The following is a 19,051-nucleotide window of genomic DNA, read 5'->3' on the forward strand; positions in this document are numbered from 1 at the left end:
ACATACAATGAACCTAAATGGGAATAGTCTGTGGTTGGTGGACCAAGCTCTTCTGGTCTTACGATGGACACCTCTGCTTAAGCAAATACTTAATAAACTTTTTAAATTTCGTTTAGGTTTCTTGATATTTTCTTTCACGTTGTACGATGCATCGATTTAATGCCACTTATAGCGTTTCAAACCTAGCTCAAAAAGAAAAAACTCTTTAAAACTTCTGTGCTTTTTCACCCAGATCTCAAGACTTGCATGGAAGATCTGACCCACATTCCTACTTGTCCGACTTAACGAAACATTCGGAAATGGAGTACATGGAAAACAAGCGCCCTCGATTGGAAATGCTCCATGACCAGCTGATGCGGCACTCGCCTTCAATAAGCCAAAACCAGCATGGAGGAAATGAAGATCTGGCAAAGGTAAGACCTTCAGTACAGTTATTTTTATTACATTTTTGTGGACTTTTGCATACAGCATTAAGAGTACTTTGGCCCTTTTCACCTGCAGCGGGCAATCTTGCCTGGTATTTTGGTCCCTGCTGCAAGCCAGGATAGGGGGTCCTGTTGGCTCAGTTTCATTGTTGCACCTGAGAAATGCCTTGCTCGTGTGTGCAGTCTGGTTTGCAGGGGTAACCGGCAGCTATAGTCCAGTTTTTGAAAATCTCATCAGGTTTGGGCAGGGTCCCTTCAAATGAAAAATGAGAAAATGTTAACGTCAGCCAAAAGCAACCCACATTTAATATGTTCATAGGTGTTTCCTGAAATGGCAAAGTTTTTTTTGGGGGGTGTCAGAGTGCTGTCCAAAATGGTCCAGCATGTTATTCTTGGAGCACGTTGTGTTCTTCCCCTGTGGCTCTTTCTTTTGTACCTTGGCCAGCTCAGATCACTCATGGCTGGACCAAGCTACTTTAAAGAACACAGTGTATGTAGCATCAGTTTGTGTACTTCTGGCCCCTACTCAAGAATGCTTTCGGAAGGGAGTGCACGCATTGAATGCAGTTCTCTTCAACAGTAGGTGGCTTGTCCAAGAAGTTATCACACTATTTCGGTTTGTTTCATCAGTGCCTTGTTTTGCAGCTTGTAAGCGGGGGACTGTCCGCGATGTTGCTGTTCTCCATTACCTGCTCAGTGGTAAAGCAGTGGGCAGCCATGGCGGCTCTGTGCTATTTCCGTTATGTCCGGTAAAGTGTGATGACCAGACCTTCCCCCTGTTTATGGGACTGATGTTGAAGAAACTTGTTGACTCTAATAATAGTAGAGTTCATTTCATGCGATCAAGGCTGCGCTCGTCTCCTCATTGCTTTATTAGTAGTGGGGCTGCTAACCGAGTGCAAGGCTACAATAGCCAATTTGTGTCCTTTAAATTCCTTGCTAGGGTTTAATCTCTGATCCCTCACAGGTTGGGTCACAATGTCAGTAGCGATAGGTCGCTCATCGGCTGCTCCTGTGTGAACTCATAGCAAGGGCCACAGTTATTAGGATATTACAGCTTCCAAGCGCACCGCCTTTCACCTCTGGGCAAGTTCCAACACTCCATATTCAACATGGTTTATCTGTATTCTATAAGCCACTCTGGAGATGGCAGGGAGCCCCACGCATGAACCAGTCGGTTCTCAGACTTTACTCGAACACCCATGTGAATGTGCAGCTAGGTGTTTGCTGGATACGGTATGAACCATCTCTGCTCTACATGCACAACCCCAAAACACTTCCCACATTTGGCACACTACATTCACACATGTTCCACCCACACACACTGGTGTCTCATTGCTCTTTCTGCTTCAATACAGGCCAGCGTATCCATGAAGGCCACGTCAGTCACGCTCTTCCAGCCAAAGCACCCCACAGAGAAGTATGAGAGTAGGGGCGGCTCCTCCGTTGGAGCGGAGGAGCGTCGCCCCACTGCTTTCTCGCAGTGCAAGAAGCAGAAACATAAAATGGTATTTTAAATACCATTTTATGTTTCTACTTCTCGCACTGCAAACAACGCAGAAGGGTATGCCTGGTTGGGGGCGGGCGAGTCAGGAAGGAGTGGCTTTCCCAATGCTTTGGGCCCTGACTGTTTGGTCGTCCCTGTGGGGCCAACCAAACCAGTCATGCGCACTCTGGATTTTCTCTATGTAGGCTGCATGCAGCCAACATAAAGAAAATGGCCTCCCCATAGGCGCCCGGCTGGGCGCCGTCCTCACCAATGACAACACTGCCATTGCAGCGTTGTGATTGGCTTTGGGGAGGGAGGCTGCCTTTTTCCTGTTCCTGCCGGAGGCAGGAGAACAGGAAAGCAGCAGGAAAACACTGAACCTGACCAGGCTTTTTTTTTTTTTCTTTTCTTCAAATATCCCCCTGCCCCCCACCCATGCTAACCCACCACCCGCACGCCCCCGACTGAGTCATGCCGGCCGCGACTGTATGAGAGTACTGTGCTACCCATCCAGAAATGTGCTTTATTGGTATAACGCGCCATCCAAGTGCATCTACAGTGCAATGCATCGGGCACCGCCTATTGGGAGACTGTTTACAGCACTATTCGCCCTGGTGCACAGACACCTTCTTCCAGTTCCGAGCTTTTTTTTTAATTAATTTTTTTCCAAACCTTGCTAACATGCACTTTAAGCTTTTTATTCACGAAGTGATGCAACATTTAAACGTTTGCAGTACTTGACCGAGAACTGAACTGATTTTGGTAATGGAAATCAAAGAGAAACTTGTCTTGCCTACCGGAAAAAAACCTTCAATAAATCAGTTGTTGGCTAGCAACCTTTTCCCTTTGTGAATGCGTGTTTTGTTTGCAATGGTTTTTGTAAAACTAATTTGAGTTAGATGCCAGCCCTTCGACAATATGAAAAAATAATTGGCTAAAAGCAAATATATCTCTGCTCTTGAAAAGCACTCATACCCTTGTGCCAAGGCAGAATGCCCTCACTCACGGTTATGTTACTCAGTAGCTGAAGGGGGCTGACCCTATGCTGTAGCATGTAGTAGGTGTAAGAAAAATGTGAGTGACACGGCAGTAGACCATTGGAAGACTAGGGCTGTCTGAAAGCCCCTACAAATATATTATGTGCATAATTTTAATAAAAAACAAAGAGTCTTGGCTAATACAACACCTAAAAATGTAAACCCCATTTAAGTCAGAACCATACGCCGCCCTTCCCTGCCTTCCAAGGTGAATGCCACCTTACAGGTTAAGATTATGGGCACAAATTTCTACCTGTTCGTGTGAAAAGTCTCTCCCCTGCTGCAGACCCTATGCAAAGTGAACACGACCAGGGCCATCAAGGTGAACGAGGGCCACTGCATTAGATCTTCCAGGGTCACCTGAAGCCCAGTGCCCGGGAGGTCTAACAGCCAGTGTCTCAAAAGAGTCTGACAGCAGGTAATCTGTTATATTCAGTCACATTCTCCGGAAAGAAAAGAGTGCATTAACTGATTCATTTTGGTTGTCGCTTGTATGTCTTTAACAGCCAATGTGTAGTAAGAATATGTAATCCAAAATTTAATGTACTTCCTCAATTTTCTGAAGCCAGGTAGTCATCAATACATCATGGCTTTGTACCACGGAATTAGTAAAGTTTGAGCACCTAGTACTAGTAAGCAGAAGTGGACTCAGAAGGATGCTTGCTGGAGTTATGGGACCCATCAATGTTGAGGTTAAGATGGATGCTCCATCATCCAGTGGCCGGACTTTGCTTTGATGATACAAAGTCCTAGAGTTCTAGGTTACCAACAGAAATACCCCCGCCCTCCCCCTGCATCGCCCAACATCCCTCCACAAGCCCCAGCTTCTGCCTAAACCTGATATTCGACCAAGAGTCGGTCAAGTGAATCGGACACCGGGACAAACTCCTCGGGATGCAGGGTCCTAACCCTGCAGTGCTGCTTGACCAATCTCAGAGAGCACCCCAACCCCCTGCTCCCCCGATACTCGAATATGGACCGCTTTCTGCCAGCGTTTGACAGCAACTGAATGGCAATGGACTCTGTTCCTGAAAAGTCACTAAATGTGGCTAGGACTGCCCCTAGGTGATGATGAACTCAAGACCCAAGAGCCAATAGATGCGGCTTTAATGGCCCATGAGTGACAATTGGCTGATAATGCGAGAAACATCGGATGCTGCTTCGATGGCCCTTGATGGACAATGGGCTATTTGATTCAGCTGTCATGGCACATAGGTGACAATGGGCTCCGTATGAGAGGACCATTTAATGCTGCTTTGAAGGAACATACGTCACAACGAGCAGAGGATGCGAGTACCATTGGATACTTTTTTGATGGCCCATACATTTGTCTTACCTGATCTAGTTATAGCTGTATCCAGTTTTCACCGCTGCACTACAATACCTCACTCAACTGTCTGCCTCACTTGGGAGTGCTCCCGTAAAGTTTATTCATGGCCAAATTGAGTGGTACTGAAATTACCACTTGTTGCGCCTTCCACCAATGATGCTTTGATGCAGCATTAATGATGTGGTCTTTCAGCCAGACGTTACATAAAAACAGGATAGTTTATATCAGCATTAGGCTCACGAAAGCCAAATACATGTGGAAAGAGCTGCTGTAGCCTCGCTGCCGTAAGTTATGTCCACATGCATGTGCGCAAGTCTGAATCTCCAAGGTATACCTGGTGGTAAAGTTATTCTTCTACTCTCTCTTACTGAGCTCTTCTGAGTATTTTATTTTTTGAAGCACACCCTCACAAGGGGCTACATATAATGGCATGTTTGGTGCAACAACAAAAAAAACAAGTTGCATCCATACATCAATAAATAAGTTTGTTTAATGAAAGTCATTGAGTGGAAATATTGTATTCAGGTGACCTGTATCAATAATGAGACCTTTAGTTGCCCTAGGGCAGAAAACCTCTTTTGTGCTTGAATTGTAAGGAAGTAAATAAAAAATCTCTAATGTGTTTTAACCATGGGTCTGAAAGTACAGTGTGGGGTTCAGGGCTCCTTCGAGGCTACTCACTGGTTGGTTGGGGACTTCAGGGCCCTGAAACTAAGCACAACATTCCACTGAAATATAATTTAGAAAGAAATAACATACATTATCATTCTAATGAAGGCCTGTGAAGAGTCTTCTTATTTCTGTTAATCAAGCTTTGCCAACCGGTCGCTAATCAGGTTAGTATGTTTTGGAAGGTCTGTGGATTCAACACCTGAGGCGACGGGGTAGTCCAAACAGCAACACAGCTCCAAAAGGGGCAGAAGCTCAGACCTTTCCCATTATGCCATATGTAAAGATGGGGAGGCAGCGAGTGTGTGTGACTAGATTAATTTCAGCTGAAACAAATCGGCATCTTAAAACAATGTAAGAGTGGCGAACATGAAGTTATCCGGTGACCTTAAATACAAACTGCCCCGTTTTGGCCACCCAGCCTTAGATGGTCTCCAGCGCATATTTAGCTTTACCGTTGCCTTCGATTGACTCTGACCGGCAGGCATTACTAATCAATCAAACGCTCGATAAGGACTGTGGTAATCTAACTAATACAAGAAACAAACCAGCAAACGCTCGCCTCTGTTGTTGGTCGGAGGAGACACCTCGTCCTCCAAGGGAGCACGTCTTACAACGTCGGGGGTGGCTATGCTGCACTATGAGAACCATGCACTACTCGAAAGAGCCAGCCAGCTGGAAAGGCCACGTCACCCGCAGGGGGGTGTTTGCCCACAGCCCCTTGATGTTTCCCCCACTGTCCGGGAAGAAAAGTCTCTTTTCAGGTAGGGTAACAATACGGGAAGGCACCTTTACATCTCATTCCTTATTTCAGTTTGGAAAGGAAACGTTACAGAGATATGACTTTTGCAGAATCCGTGAGTGAGAACCAAATGCGCAAAAAAGAAAAAGTGAAGCCGTGGGCTTTCGCGCCTCACTGCATCGCAATTGCCGAATGACCGGGGTGAAAGTCGACGAGGACGCCCAGGATGGAGTTTGCGGCACGTGCCTGTCCTCGACAGAGACTTTTCTCTTTTGGAGCCGTCCCACTTGGACGGACTGCCCTACTGGCATAAAAGGTTTATTATCTTCTTTATGGGGCCATCTGTTTCGCCCCATAAAGAAGATAAGAAACCTTTAACGCCAGCAGGAAGTCGGAGGAGCCAGTCCAAGTGGGACGGCTCTAAAAGAGAAAAGTGTATGTCACTGGAAGCTCTTTTCCAATGGCTGGCCACCGTTTAGCATTAACGGTGGTGCCAGCCAATGGAAAAGAGGGGGGGAGGGGGCTTAAACCCCGCTAGTGAAAGCTACCCAAAAACATAAAATCTCGCTAGCGAGACTGCGCATGTGCGCAGCCTACACTAGCCAAGACCTAAAAACACATGGCACTTTTCAGGCCTTTTGCAGTTATTTGGCACAACCACTAGGTTGGGGCCCTAATGTGGTCTTAACTATCTCTAGCGAAGTGCTGGCCCAGATCATATGCATGGGATCCAGCATTCCAGAATACCGCAAGCTTCCCGGTTTTCCTTGACAATTAAACTATTTTGTATCTAGAACGTCGTCGCACACCACGTTGGCGTGTCCACTCAATTTAGGTAGTAGCCAGGTAATTGCCCGAACCAAACTAGCCTTGCATGTCTAATATTGTGCCATAAATATAGTCAACAAATAGTTGCTTGGCTGAAAGGCGGCATATTGGCACAATACAGGGAAATTAAGGATACATTTAATCTCTGGATTCTGCAAGGAAAACCTGCAAGGCCAACTAGAAAATCTTGGCAATATTCACAGGGTCACTGTCAAAATAAAGAAACGCACATATTCTAAGCCCACAAGGTGAGACGCTTATTTGTAAATTGACAATTAATACTAATTAAATGTAAGAGGAGAAGACTTGCGTGTTTGTCTTATTAACTGAGATATTGCCACAAATATCGTGGTTAAGGTTTTATGACCAGGCCTTCTAAATTTACAGCTTTCTTCCCAAGAAAAGAAAATTTGTGGGGTGCCGGCTTTTTTTTCCCAAAGCGCAGAATTATCTCCTGCAAGAACAAGACATCATTCAGCCGTCTGTGTTCTCTGAGCACCTACTTATTTTTGCAGTAATTGGACATTCCCTTAACTTGTCATGCTTTTAACCTTCTGTTCCAGGGAGAACATGAAAAACAACAAAGTAGACTGGGGAGAAACTGCACTTTCTGACCTGATGTACTTACTGATGGTGTGAACGTTTCCTTTCAAATTAGCCCACAAAATGAGCAATTCCTATTTAGGTAGCAAATCCAGACATAAAATGCTTTTTATCTGGAAATCCCTTTTCAAAACCTCTGGCATGACGGAATCACTTTAAAAAAAAACAAAATAATAAGTTCGTCACAGAGCTGGGAGTCATCTTATTTGATAAGGCTTCCTATTGTGAGTTGGTAATTATGTTGGAGGGGGGTAATTTTGTGGCATGTAAGGTTTACATCACTTTAGTAACTTTGCCCTTGCACGTCCTGTCTCCTCCATTCTTTTCTGCCTCACCTCATTATTAAGGTTTAGCCTTCCAGGAGAACAAGCTGTCCGGTCAGTGCTTGAAATGGAAAAATAGAAGTGCAGGTACCCTGTACTAGAGTACCTGTTTGTTTCTGAGAAGTGCTTGTACTCTCCAATTAACAGTATTATGTCTCTCTTGAGAAGTGCAGGTACTCTACTTCTCAAAATAAAGTGCCGATACCCAGTGCTGGACAGTACAGGCTCATTTAAAGCACTGTGTCCAGTTGCGAAGTACAATAAATCAAATCAAGGGGCATTGTAGTCAAAACAACACTGTAGTCAAAAGAGCACAGGTCCACAGATTCCATATGAACCGGTATGTTCACGGTAAGAAAGTGGGCCACTATGGAACAATACCCAGTTGGTATAAAAAGCCCTCACTCGCCAACCTGGTTGGTGACATGCTTCATCATTGGGCTTCCACTGGGACGACCGAATGTCATCCCAGTGTGCTGCAACGCCAGGTTACTGCGGAGCGGGGGTTTGTTGTGTGGGGATAGTGAATTTAAAATCTCCAATTGAGTCAAAAATAAAACTTTAATAATTTTGCTTAATTGGAAAAGAGTAAAAAGGAGTGAGGGTCAAAAAAATAAAAGACCTGGTTCACTCCGCGGCGGTCAACATGTTTCTGCCTCTATGAGTGTTAATCAGGCATTCTTCAGGACCAGAGTGGGTGTGCGGAGCCCCGGTGGTGTGAACTCACTAAGGTCCACCCTACCGTGGGCTACTTATGTGAAAATCAAAAACACTAAATAGTGAAAAACTCCGCCAGTTAATATAATTAGTTAAGGGGAGAGGAACGAGTTTACTCTGACAATACAGAGAGACAAACAGACAGAAAGACAAAACATAAAGAGAAATATCAATGTTTGTCGCAAAATCGTGCTCTACAACTCAGGAGTTAAGAACTGTTGTGCTCAAAGGACAAAAGGGTGCCTCTAGATCTACCTCTGGTGCCAAAATGTGAAAATCTGTGCACCTAGGTATAATCAGATATCGGTGTAAGATAACAGGACGTTATCCTATCGATAGTGACTAATAGTCAAATCTCGGAACGCACGTGAAATGTATAGGTGACACTCAAAATGCGGAGAAATAGGGCTAGGGACTGTTTCAACTGCCCGCGATGCTCAGTATGCACATATTACGGTAAAATCTTACAGAGAGGCCAGTCCGTTAAATGCCTCATGGAACCCGGGAGGGGGGTGGGAGCAAATTGGCACACCCTGCATCAGGAAGAAATGAAAAGAAAAGGGAGTCCGGGTCAATACCACGAACAGAGGAGAAAGCGAAGGCTCGCTTACCTTCTTGGGCGATGAGCGAATTGTGTTACTTACGCCCTTGATGCTCTGCACCCGTGAAAAACCTACACAGCCTCTTGCTGCCGGGTCCGAATGGAAGTGATCCGGGACCGGAGGTGCGTATAAAGATCACTCGGCGCGTCCCTGGTTGGGCTCGCTGAGAGAGCTTCTACCTGATTGGGTAGAATGCTCTGGCTCCGTTGCTGATTGGACAAGGGAGATCCAATCGGAGCGAAGGGGAGAGAAAAGAGGACGTTCGTCGTGCTTGACAACGTGTAACAACAAAGGAAGAAAAAAGGAAGAAAAAATGCACAAAACTTTAATGGCAGGTTCCAATGGGGGACAACAAACAAACCAACACAGGGCACACGTGGAGTGTGCAACGGGGCCTGATGAAAAGACTCGGTCCCAAGTAGGTGAAAGAAGAGTATTATGTGTACGCTGAGAACGGTTCTGCTCGGAGGGATTAATCGGCAGAATCGCGTACTAGGTAGAGACTAGGTGTGCAAGGAGAAAATAGGGCAAGCAATACATCCCCTACTATCTGAGGTAAAGGCATGTATAAACACATGTATCGTCATGGCTGGGAAAGTGAAATGACAGAATAGAGTCATCGCAGCTGGGGTCTCAGGAGTTCCTAATGTATAGAGAACATATATCATAATTGCAGGGAAAGTGAAAAACACCAAACGACAAAATAGAGTCAAAGCAGCTGAGGTCTCAGGGGTTCCTAGTGAATAAGGATCACGAAGATAATAATCATCCTATAGGCTGAGAATATTTTAAAGGATATTGGTCCAAGGGACATTATCATTTAACCCATGGAGGTTAGTCCCCAAGCGGTAGACCCATCTCTGCTCCCTTTCAAAAAGTACTTTAGGGATGTTTCTGCTATTTGAGATCTCTTCTATCACTGTCCACTTTAGGTCATTGGTTGTGTGGTTGACGAATAGAAAGTGTTCACTCATTTTGGTGGTAGCGCGTTTACACCTGACGTTGCTCCGGTGTTCGCATATCCGGAGTTTGACCTTCCTCGTCGTCATCCCCACGTATCGTAGACCGCAGGGGCATGTAATGAGGTAAACCACATTCGAAGTATTACAGTTCGTATGGCCTCTTTGGGTCCAGATCTTATTAGGTTCAAGGTTGAGGGTTTTAGTATGTGAGGTCAGATGGCATACACTGCAGTCAGAGCAAGGAAAATGCCCAGTGATCTTGGGGAGGCCCCAAGCTTCGGTTATAGTTCTTTGTGGGGTCTCTAGTGACATCAGTGGACGTGTATGTACAAGATTGTTGCGTAGACTTTGTGCGCGTTTGAACGAAAAGAGCGGTTTTTCCCAGTTACGATTAACGCTGTTGATTATACCCCAATGTTTATTGATAGTTTTTTTCAGTTGGTTAGAAAGGGTACAATAGGTGGGGACACATGTAAGTGGGATCGAAGCAGTATCCTTTGGATAGTCAGTTAGGAGTACATCCCTTGGTTGATTCCTCGCACGTTTGTAACTTCTGGAAAGGAGAGGGGAAGGGTACCCTCTCGTTCTCAGTTTGGTTGTTAGATCGTGAGATTGGGCCTTGAAATCGCTCAGGGTGGTGCAATTTCGTCGTAGGCGGAGGTACTGTCCATAGGGTAAGTTTTCCCTCAGGGTGCGTGGGTGGAAACTGGTAAACTCGAGGAGATTGTTCCTCGAAGTAGGCTTGTAATAGGTCCTAGTTTGAAAGGACCCTCGTGTCTTAGTAATCACCACATCAAGAAATACAACTTCAGATTCGTCATATGTATGTGTAAAATTCAGGTGTGGATTCAGAGTGTTGATCCATGTGAGGAAAGACTGGAGGGTGTTGTTATTACCTTGCCAGATCAGAAGCACATCGTCTATATATCGCTTCCATAAGACTATGGAAGAGCGATATGGGTTTGAAGTCGGGAGGATGAACTTTTGTTCAAAAGCATAGACGTACAGTCCAGCTACACTGGGAGCAAAGGTACTCCCCATGGAAGTACCTGTGGTTTGGAGATACAATTGTCCCTGGTACTCAAAGAAGTTCTTCTTCAAGGCCAAGGAAGCACATTGAATTACGAACTCTTTAGTAGTTCTGTACTCCCAGGGAGTGGAGTGAAGTGACTCTTCCAGGACCCTGATGGTTTCGTCCTGGGGAATGCTCGTATACAAGCTTTCTATGTCTAATGTCGCCAGTATAGTGTGTTCTGAGCACGTGGTGTTACTGAGTAGTTTTAGGAGGTCCTTAGTATCCTTAAGGTAGGTGGTGGATTTTTGGACCATCCCTAAAGTACTTTTTGAAAGGGAGCAGAGATGGGTCTACCGCTTGGGGACTAACCTCCATGGGTTAAATGATAATGTCCCTTGGACTAATATCCTTTAAAATATTCTCAGCCTATAGGATGATTATTATCTTCGTGATCCTTATTCACTAGGAACCCCTGAGACCTCAGCTGCTTTGACTCTATTTTGTCGTTTGGTGTTTTTCACTTTCCCTGCAATTATGATATATGTTCTCTATACATTAGGAACTCCTGAGACCCCAGCTGCGATGACTCTATTCTGTCATTTCACTTTCCCAGCCATGACGATACATGTGTTTATACATGCCTTTACCTCAGATAGTAGGGGATGTATTGCTTGCCCTATTTTCTCCTTGCACACCTAGTCTCTACCTAGTACGCGATTCTGCCGATTAATCCCTCCGAGCAGAACCGTTCTCAGCGTACACATAATACTCTTCTTTCACCTACTTGGGACCGAGTCTTTTCATCAGGCCCCGTTGCACACTCCACGTGTGCCCTGTGTTGGTTTGTTTGTTGTCCCCCATTGGAACCTGCCATTAAAGTTTTGTGCATTTTTTCTTCCTTTTTTCTTCCTTTGTTGTTACACGTTGTCAAGCACGACGAACGTCCTCTTTTCTCTCCCCTTCGCTCCGATTGGATCTCCCTTGTCCAATCAGCAACGGAGCCAGAGCATTCTACCCAATCAGGTAGAAGCTCTCTCAGCGAGCCCAACCAGGGACGCGCCGAGTGATCTTTATACGCACCTCCGGTCCCGGATCACTTCCATTCGGACCCGGCAGCAAGAGGCTGTGTAGGTTTTTCACGGGTGCAGAGCATCAAGGGCGTAAGTAACACAATTCGCTCATCGCCCAAGAAGGTAAGCGAGCCTTCGCTTTCTCCTCTGTTCGTGGTATTGACCCGGACTCCCTTTTCTTTTCATTTCTTCCTGATGCAGGGTGTGCCAATTTGCTCCCACCCCCCTCCCGGGTTCCATGAGGCATTTAACGGACTGGCCTCTCTGTAAGATTTTACCGTAATATGTGCATACTGAGCATCGCGGGCAGTTGAAACAGTCCCTAGCCCTATTTCTCCGCATTTTGAGTGTCACCTATACATTTCACGTGCGTTCCGAGATTTGACTATTAGTCACTATCGATAGGATAACGTCCTGTTATCTTACACCGATATCTGATTATACCTAGGTGCACAGATTTTCACATTTTGGCACCAGAGGTAGATCTAGAGGCACCCTTTTGTCCTTTGAGCACAACAGTTCTTAACTCCTGAGTTGTAGAGCACGATTTTGCGACAAACATTGATATTTCTCTTTATGTTTTGTCTTTCTGTCTGTTTGTCTCTCTGTATTGTCAGAGTAAACTCGTTCCTCTCCCCTTAACTAATTATATTAACTGGCGGAGTTTTTCACTATTTAGTGTTTTTGATTTTCACATAAGTAGCCCACGGTAGGGTGGACCTTAGTGAGTTCACACCACCGGGGCTCCGCACACCCACTCTGGTCCTGAAGAATGCCTGATTAACACTCATAGAGGCAGAAACATGTTGACCGCCGCGGAGTGAACCAGGTCTTTTATTTTTTTGACCCTCACTCCTTTTTACTCTTTTCCAATTAAGCAAAATTATTAAAGTTTTATTTTTGACTCAATTGGAGATTTTAAATTCACTATCCCCACACAACAAACCCCCGCTCCGCAGTAACCTGGCGTTGCAGCACACTGGGATGACATTCGGTCGTCCCAGTGGAAGCCCAATGATGAAGCATGTCACCAACCAGGTTGGCGAGTGAGGGCTTTTTATACCAACTGGGTATTGTTCCATAGTGGCCCACTTTCTTACCGTGAACATACCGGTTCATATGGAATCTGTGGACCTGTGCTCTTTTGACTACAGTGTTGTTTTGACTACAATGCCCCTTGATTTGATTTATTGTACACTGGCTTTGTTGATTGTGGATAATCTACTGAGGGGACTAGCCGTGTTGATCCCTTCCTCTCTTGTTGATTTTTGACAGTTGCGAAGTACTTCATTTCAGCTTACCAAGAATTTACAGTGGGCTTAAAGCCCGCCCATTGCTTACCATTGGTCGGCTTCATTGCCACTCTTATTTGCTTACTTCTTATTCGATGCCTTGACTGGACCGTATTGTTTTTGTCCCTCCCCAGGAGTAATGTCTTCACTTGTGTTCTCCCAGTGCTCACCTCCAGGGAACTACTTTTTCCTTATTCATTCAGCGCTTCATGAGAATGTATGTGTTTTCAGCTGTCTCCCCTGTGTGCTTCTCTCCCAGTGCAGTATTGCTCGCTCTCTCTCCAGTCAATTTGTTTCGCTCCCCAGAGCTCCATTTAGCTCTTGCCGTGTGCTGCTCTCACCCATGTGCTTCCTTCTTCCGCCTCTGCTATTCACTCCCTGTATGAGTCTCCACGTGACCTCCCTTTTGCATCCTCCATTTTGTGCTTCTCCCTACCCTGACTTACTCCTGTTTTACTCATTTAAGGCCACCCCCCCCACCCCCCCATCATCCACCCCTCCATTTCATATTGCATCATTCACGAAACATGCTCTTTTTTTGTGGTCAGTTTGACAAATGTTTTTCTATTTCTCCAGTTCATCTGTCTGTGCCAGAAGATTTCCCCTTCCCACTCATTCATAGACATCTGCACTGTGAAGCAGGGGACAGGGCAGTGGTGTGTTTATGTCAGTATCATGAACAAAAACTTGCAGCCGACATGGAGCTGCATACGCCTACACACACATTGGCAGCAAGTGACAGTTGCTCCGTGCAATAACAGCTGTGCGAATAGAGGCCGACATCAAACAATGCCTACTGGGGGTCCTCCCGACACCAAAAAAGGGGACTCGCATGAGACATGTGTACACTCCTAGGTCTAGTTTTAGCTAAACGCTGCATCGCCACACACTAGATATATCCCCCCCCCTCCCGACTCGGACAGATGGAAGGCAGTGGGTGTGGGTGGGGCGTGGCAGAAGAGTGTCGCTTATGGGTGGTGCGAGTGGATGAAAACATGGAGGAAGACCTGGAGGAAGGGGGGCGCATGTTGAGGGATTGAAGCCAGTGACAGATCAGACCGAGGGGGAGGTTGGTCCGACAGAACCAGGCCTTGCCTGGTTCTGTGTCCCAGAGATTGGCAAGAGCGCTCACATCTGAGAGAAAAGTATGACACTAAGCAGGGAAACACTGATGGGTGCTGCCACAATTGCCGAGAGAAACAAATATTCAGTTTTAGGCTACGCCCGAATTGATTGATTTATCCTATTCATGAACGGGGCTCCGCCGTCAGTTGCTGCCAAGGTTTTTTCTATTGTTTTGTTATTATTCTTTTTTATTATTTTACTACATTTCATCAGTGAACACTATGGATAATACTGTTGCATGCAATGATCCGTCTCGAAGAACTGGGTGGGGTTTGTGCATACTGTAAAATGGACACCATGGGCCCAAAAATGGTCCCACAGAGCGGGACGTATGGACAGACAAATGGATTGCCTAGATATACCTTGCTAGTAATAGCCTATCCATGATATACTATATGCTGTAAAATGACGAAAGCGGAAAACGATATCTGTGCAATGTAATGAATAAAGACAAGTTTAAAAAAAAAAAACACTAAAAAAACCTTGCAGTTGTGTGTGTGTATATATATCAACCAGGCTGCACTTTGTAGCACACTGGCCCGTGTAGATTTGAGGGCGGGGGCTTCCGCTGCTGCACAGCACCAGGATGTTAAAAAAAAAAAAACACACTGCTTATGGCAACTGCAACCTTACCGAGCACCCCAAAGGCATCGGTTGAACACCTTGACGGTCTCTAAATCCTGCCTGCCGGAAATGTGAAAAATATCCAGAAGGCGAGTTTTCCACGCCTACGGCAAGCTTTGTCACGCCCTCGGCAATCAACGCTCTGAACTGCTATTTGTTCTTTTCATATTAACAATAACAGAAGTGTTTTGCTTTTCATACAGATATGATTGCATGGTCTCTTTCCTCCATGTGGTTGTACAATTTTCTGAATGTTCCTTGTGTCTCTGTGCAGTATCTGCTTGGCAGAGCATGCTTGCCTCCTCAAGTTAACAACATCCTCTGTGTTTTTCTTTTTAGTGTGAATGGAGATCTGGCATAGGGTGCAAGGGGTGTGCATGTCCTTCTCTGGTTTAGGACTTGTGCACAATATACACGTGTCTGTCTGCTGCTGTTCACCATCTCCACATGACATTTTTGTTTTCCTCCTGGCCCTGCTTCCAAGGACCGAGGAGTGTGTACTGCAGTCTGTGTGTGAGGCCCACTACCCACTGACCTTCCTTCCCTGGCGTGCCACTAACAGTCATACCTTATGCCTTCACCAAGGTGGGTTTAAAGATGACCTGGATGCAGTCGACTTCATAATGTTCTATTTTTTCAAAGTTCAAACACAATGTGGTTGTGTAAGGACTGCGATTGCCTTTCACCCCTCCATCTGGTCTATTGCGCTCAGAGCCATCTAGCACATCCGCCCAGTCCACGCCAAAAATTATTTTTAAACAACCCACTTGTTACAGTCCACACCATTACCCCTCTAAGGCCATGAACATTTTTTTCTTATGTCTGTCACTGCTTACAGTTTATGAATGTGGGTTTTGTTTGACTCCCGGATGAGACCAACACTAAAACTGCTGCAGAAGCATCTTAAATTGAAATGAACATTAATTAATGCATTGCAGTGAGCCTATTATACCGTGATGTCATTTCCAGCATTGAAGCCGGCCTCTGCGACCCTGCAGCGGTTGGGCCTGTGTTGGCCTTCAGACAGGCAGCGCCCAGTTCACCTGAATATAGAAGTGTGAATTCGAGCCTCCCAACTGCCTGCTCTTTAGAAGCACTGGAAGTGATGTGGCAACGCGTATGGTTTACTGCAGTAAACAGGACAGGGTGGGGAACAGGTGCGCAAGTGCACTCAGAATGGCGTAACTTGCAGTACTAGGCCAGCAGCAAGAGCCCTCCCCACATTCCAGGCCAGCCAGTGCACATCCTAGGGTTACCAGTGCATCCCAGCATGCTTCCAGTGCACATCCTAGAGCTCCTAGGACTGCCAGTGCTCATGCTAGGGCTGCCAGTGCATCCCAGTGTGCTTCCAGTGCTCATCCGAGGGCTCTAAGGGCTGCCGGTGCACATCTTTGGGCTGCCAGTGCATTCCAGCGTGCTTCCAGTGCACATCCGAGGGCTCCAAGGGCTGCCAGTGCATCCCAGTGTGCTTCCAGTGCGCAACCTGGAGCACCTAGGACTGCCAGTGTGCATCTTTGGGCTGCCAGTGCATTCCAGCGTGCTTCCAGTGCACATCCGAGGGCTCCAAGGGCTGCCGGTGCGCATCCTAGGGCTGCCAGTGCATCCCAGATTGCTTCCAAGGGCTGCCGGTGCACATCCTAGGGCTGCCGGTGCACATCCTAGGGCTGCCAGTGCATCTCAGCGTGCTTCCAGTGCACATCCGAGGGCTGCCAATGCATCCCAGCGTGCTTCCAGTGCGCACCCGAGGGCTCCTAGGGCTGCCGGTGCGCATCCTAGGGCTGCCGGTGCGCATCCTAGCGTGCTTACAGTGCACATCCTAGGGCTGCAAGTGCGCATTCTCGGTCTGTCAGCGCAGAGTCCAAGGAACATAAGAGCAGGTCTGTGATCCATCATCCGCGTACCCCAAGGTTGGGTAAAGTGCAGCCATATGTCACCCAATTCCACACCCATCCAACATGTTTCACCACCAAACATACACACTATGAAGCACACAATAGCTGCACTCTTACAGAAAAAAGTATAAACGCAAAGTGATGTAGGCACCACTAACACATACAGCTACACAAAGATAGTGTCATGAACACAGACGCTTACACCCAGATGTACACAAAGAGATACACACAGATATATGCAATTACACATAAAGACAAGTTGGTACCAGCGACAATATAAGATTCAGACCCAGATACACACGTATGTGTGTGTGTGTGTGTGTGTGTGTGTGTGTGTGTGTATATATATATATATATATATATATTCAAGTTCCCAAATGCCCAAGCATAGGATGCACTCGTCCAACAGCAATAATATCAGCCTGCAGCGCAAACGCAAACTCAATGTTCAATCAATAATGCCTGACGCGTTTCAGACTTACATCGTCCTTGTTCACAGGCAGAGTTATCGCTGAAAATGAAGCCAAACCACTGATTAGTAACACCTGACATTTTTATTGCCTCAGTGGGCCTCCTGATAAAGCGCTATGCATTGTGGTTTCAGTGGTCCAAAACCGTTTCACAGTTCATGGTAAATACTGCTCACAGTTCGAAATACCCAATGCGATGCCTCTCACATACTTCAAATAATCCAGCCATTAGTGGGCTAACACTGAACTGTTATTTGCGTGCAAATTCAATTTTATGCCATGCTGCTGGTCCGGAAAGAGCCTCGTACTCACAAGGCGACCGGCCCGCTGTTGGCCCGCTGTTCAATCAAGCGATGGTGCAACCTCACGGCTGGACTGCCGTGTATAAATTCAAGTTCCCAAATGCCCAAGCATAGGATGCACTCGTCCAACAGCAACTGTTATTATTGATGTTACGATTTCTGTTCACAACTTAATCATGCGAAAATGTTTCTTCATCGTCTATTAACCATGACCCGTATTTCTAGGGGAATTTGGGCACAGGTCACTAACTTGACAAAGGCTTCACCGAAACGCGTAGTTCTGTTCGTTTAACACAATAAAAAACTTATTGTGTTGTCCTTTGGTGTGCCGCTGGATTATTTACTGGGAATTCTCAGATTCTATCCTGTTGAAAGACATTCTAAGCAGAGTTGCGACCGCTGCTGGCACCGGCGTCGAAAGGAAGGGAGTGGGTATTTCGCAACGACTCCTTGGAAACATATATATATATATATATCACAAAAAACAAAGGTTGCCCTCCTTGAAGCCGCCACTCACGGGGGGTTACCGCACATACACCAATGGCGGAAATGCCAGCAGCAGGAAATCCCACTCTCTCAATCGGCTGCCAAACGCGTTTCGAGCACACCACGTGCTCTTGATCACTGGCTTGGAGAATGAGGAAAGCAAGCGTATTCAGCAACAGGTATTTATTTAAATCTGGGTCCCGCCCAAATGGGCGTATGCAGCAAAGCCTGGTGGTTAAGGTAGTCCCGAAAATTATTACTGCAAGGACCCTGTTGTATGTCAAACCCAAGTGGGTACCTTTGCCTCCTCAATCAAATGTTCATTGTGCAATAAGTACATTTTCTTAAAATGTTCATCCATGCAGAAAGTGTGGAGACATCTCCACACTTTCTGCATGGATGAACATTTTAAGAAAATGTACTTATTGCACAATGAACATTTGATTGAGGAGGCACAGGCACCCACTTGGGTTTGACATACAACAGGGTCCTTGCAGTAATAATTTTCGGGACTACCTTAACCACCAGGCTTTGCTGCATACGCCCATTTGGGCGGGACCCAGATTTAAATAAATACCTGTTGCTGAATACGCTTGCTTTCCTCATTCTCCAAGCCAGTGATCAAGAGCACGTGGTGTGCTCGAAACGCGTTTGGCAGCCGATTGAGAGAGTGGGATTTCCTGCTGCTGGCATTTCCGCCATTGGTGTATGTGCGGTAACCCCCCCGTGAGTGGCGGCTTCAAGGAGGGCAACCTTTGTTTTTTGTGATACATATATATATATATATATATATATATATATATATATGTATGTGTGTATGTGTGTGTATATGTATAGATACACAACCATACAAACAGATACATAGTCTCACACACATAAAGGAACTCCTAAATGCACACAGGGTAGAAAACCGAGATGCATACAAGAATTCACACTCAGTCAACCACTGCTGCACACTGGTGTGCAGGATTATCACAAATGTACGTACACACAAAAACAGTGATGCACCACATGTATGCACGTACAGACACACAGATTTGCATACATA

At 46.0% G+C, this 19,051-nt stretch overlaps 1 protein-coding gene across 11 annotated transcripts in view; it reads left to right on the forward strand.

The window, feature by feature from the left end:
* Window positions 1-19,051, forward strand: part of NCOR2 (nuclear receptor corepressor 2) — a 1,213,077-nt gene that overhangs the window by 280,429 nt on the left and 913,597 nt on the right. For all 11 annotated transcript variants that reach the window (XM_085635706.1, XM_085635715.1, XM_085635711.1 and 8 more), the window contains exon 4: window positions 233-413. In XM_085635706.1, the coding sequence (XP_085491832.1) occupies window positions 233-413 (181 nt within the window). The remainder of the gene's footprint in view (window positions 1-232; window positions 414-19,051) is intronic.

Source organism: Triturus cristatus, chromosome 11, assembly GCF_964204655.1.
Source record: "Triturus cristatus chromosome 11, aTriCri1.1, whole genome shotgun sequence".
NCBI lineage: Eukaryota > Metazoa > Chordata > Amphibia > Caudata > Salamandridae > Triturus > Triturus cristatus.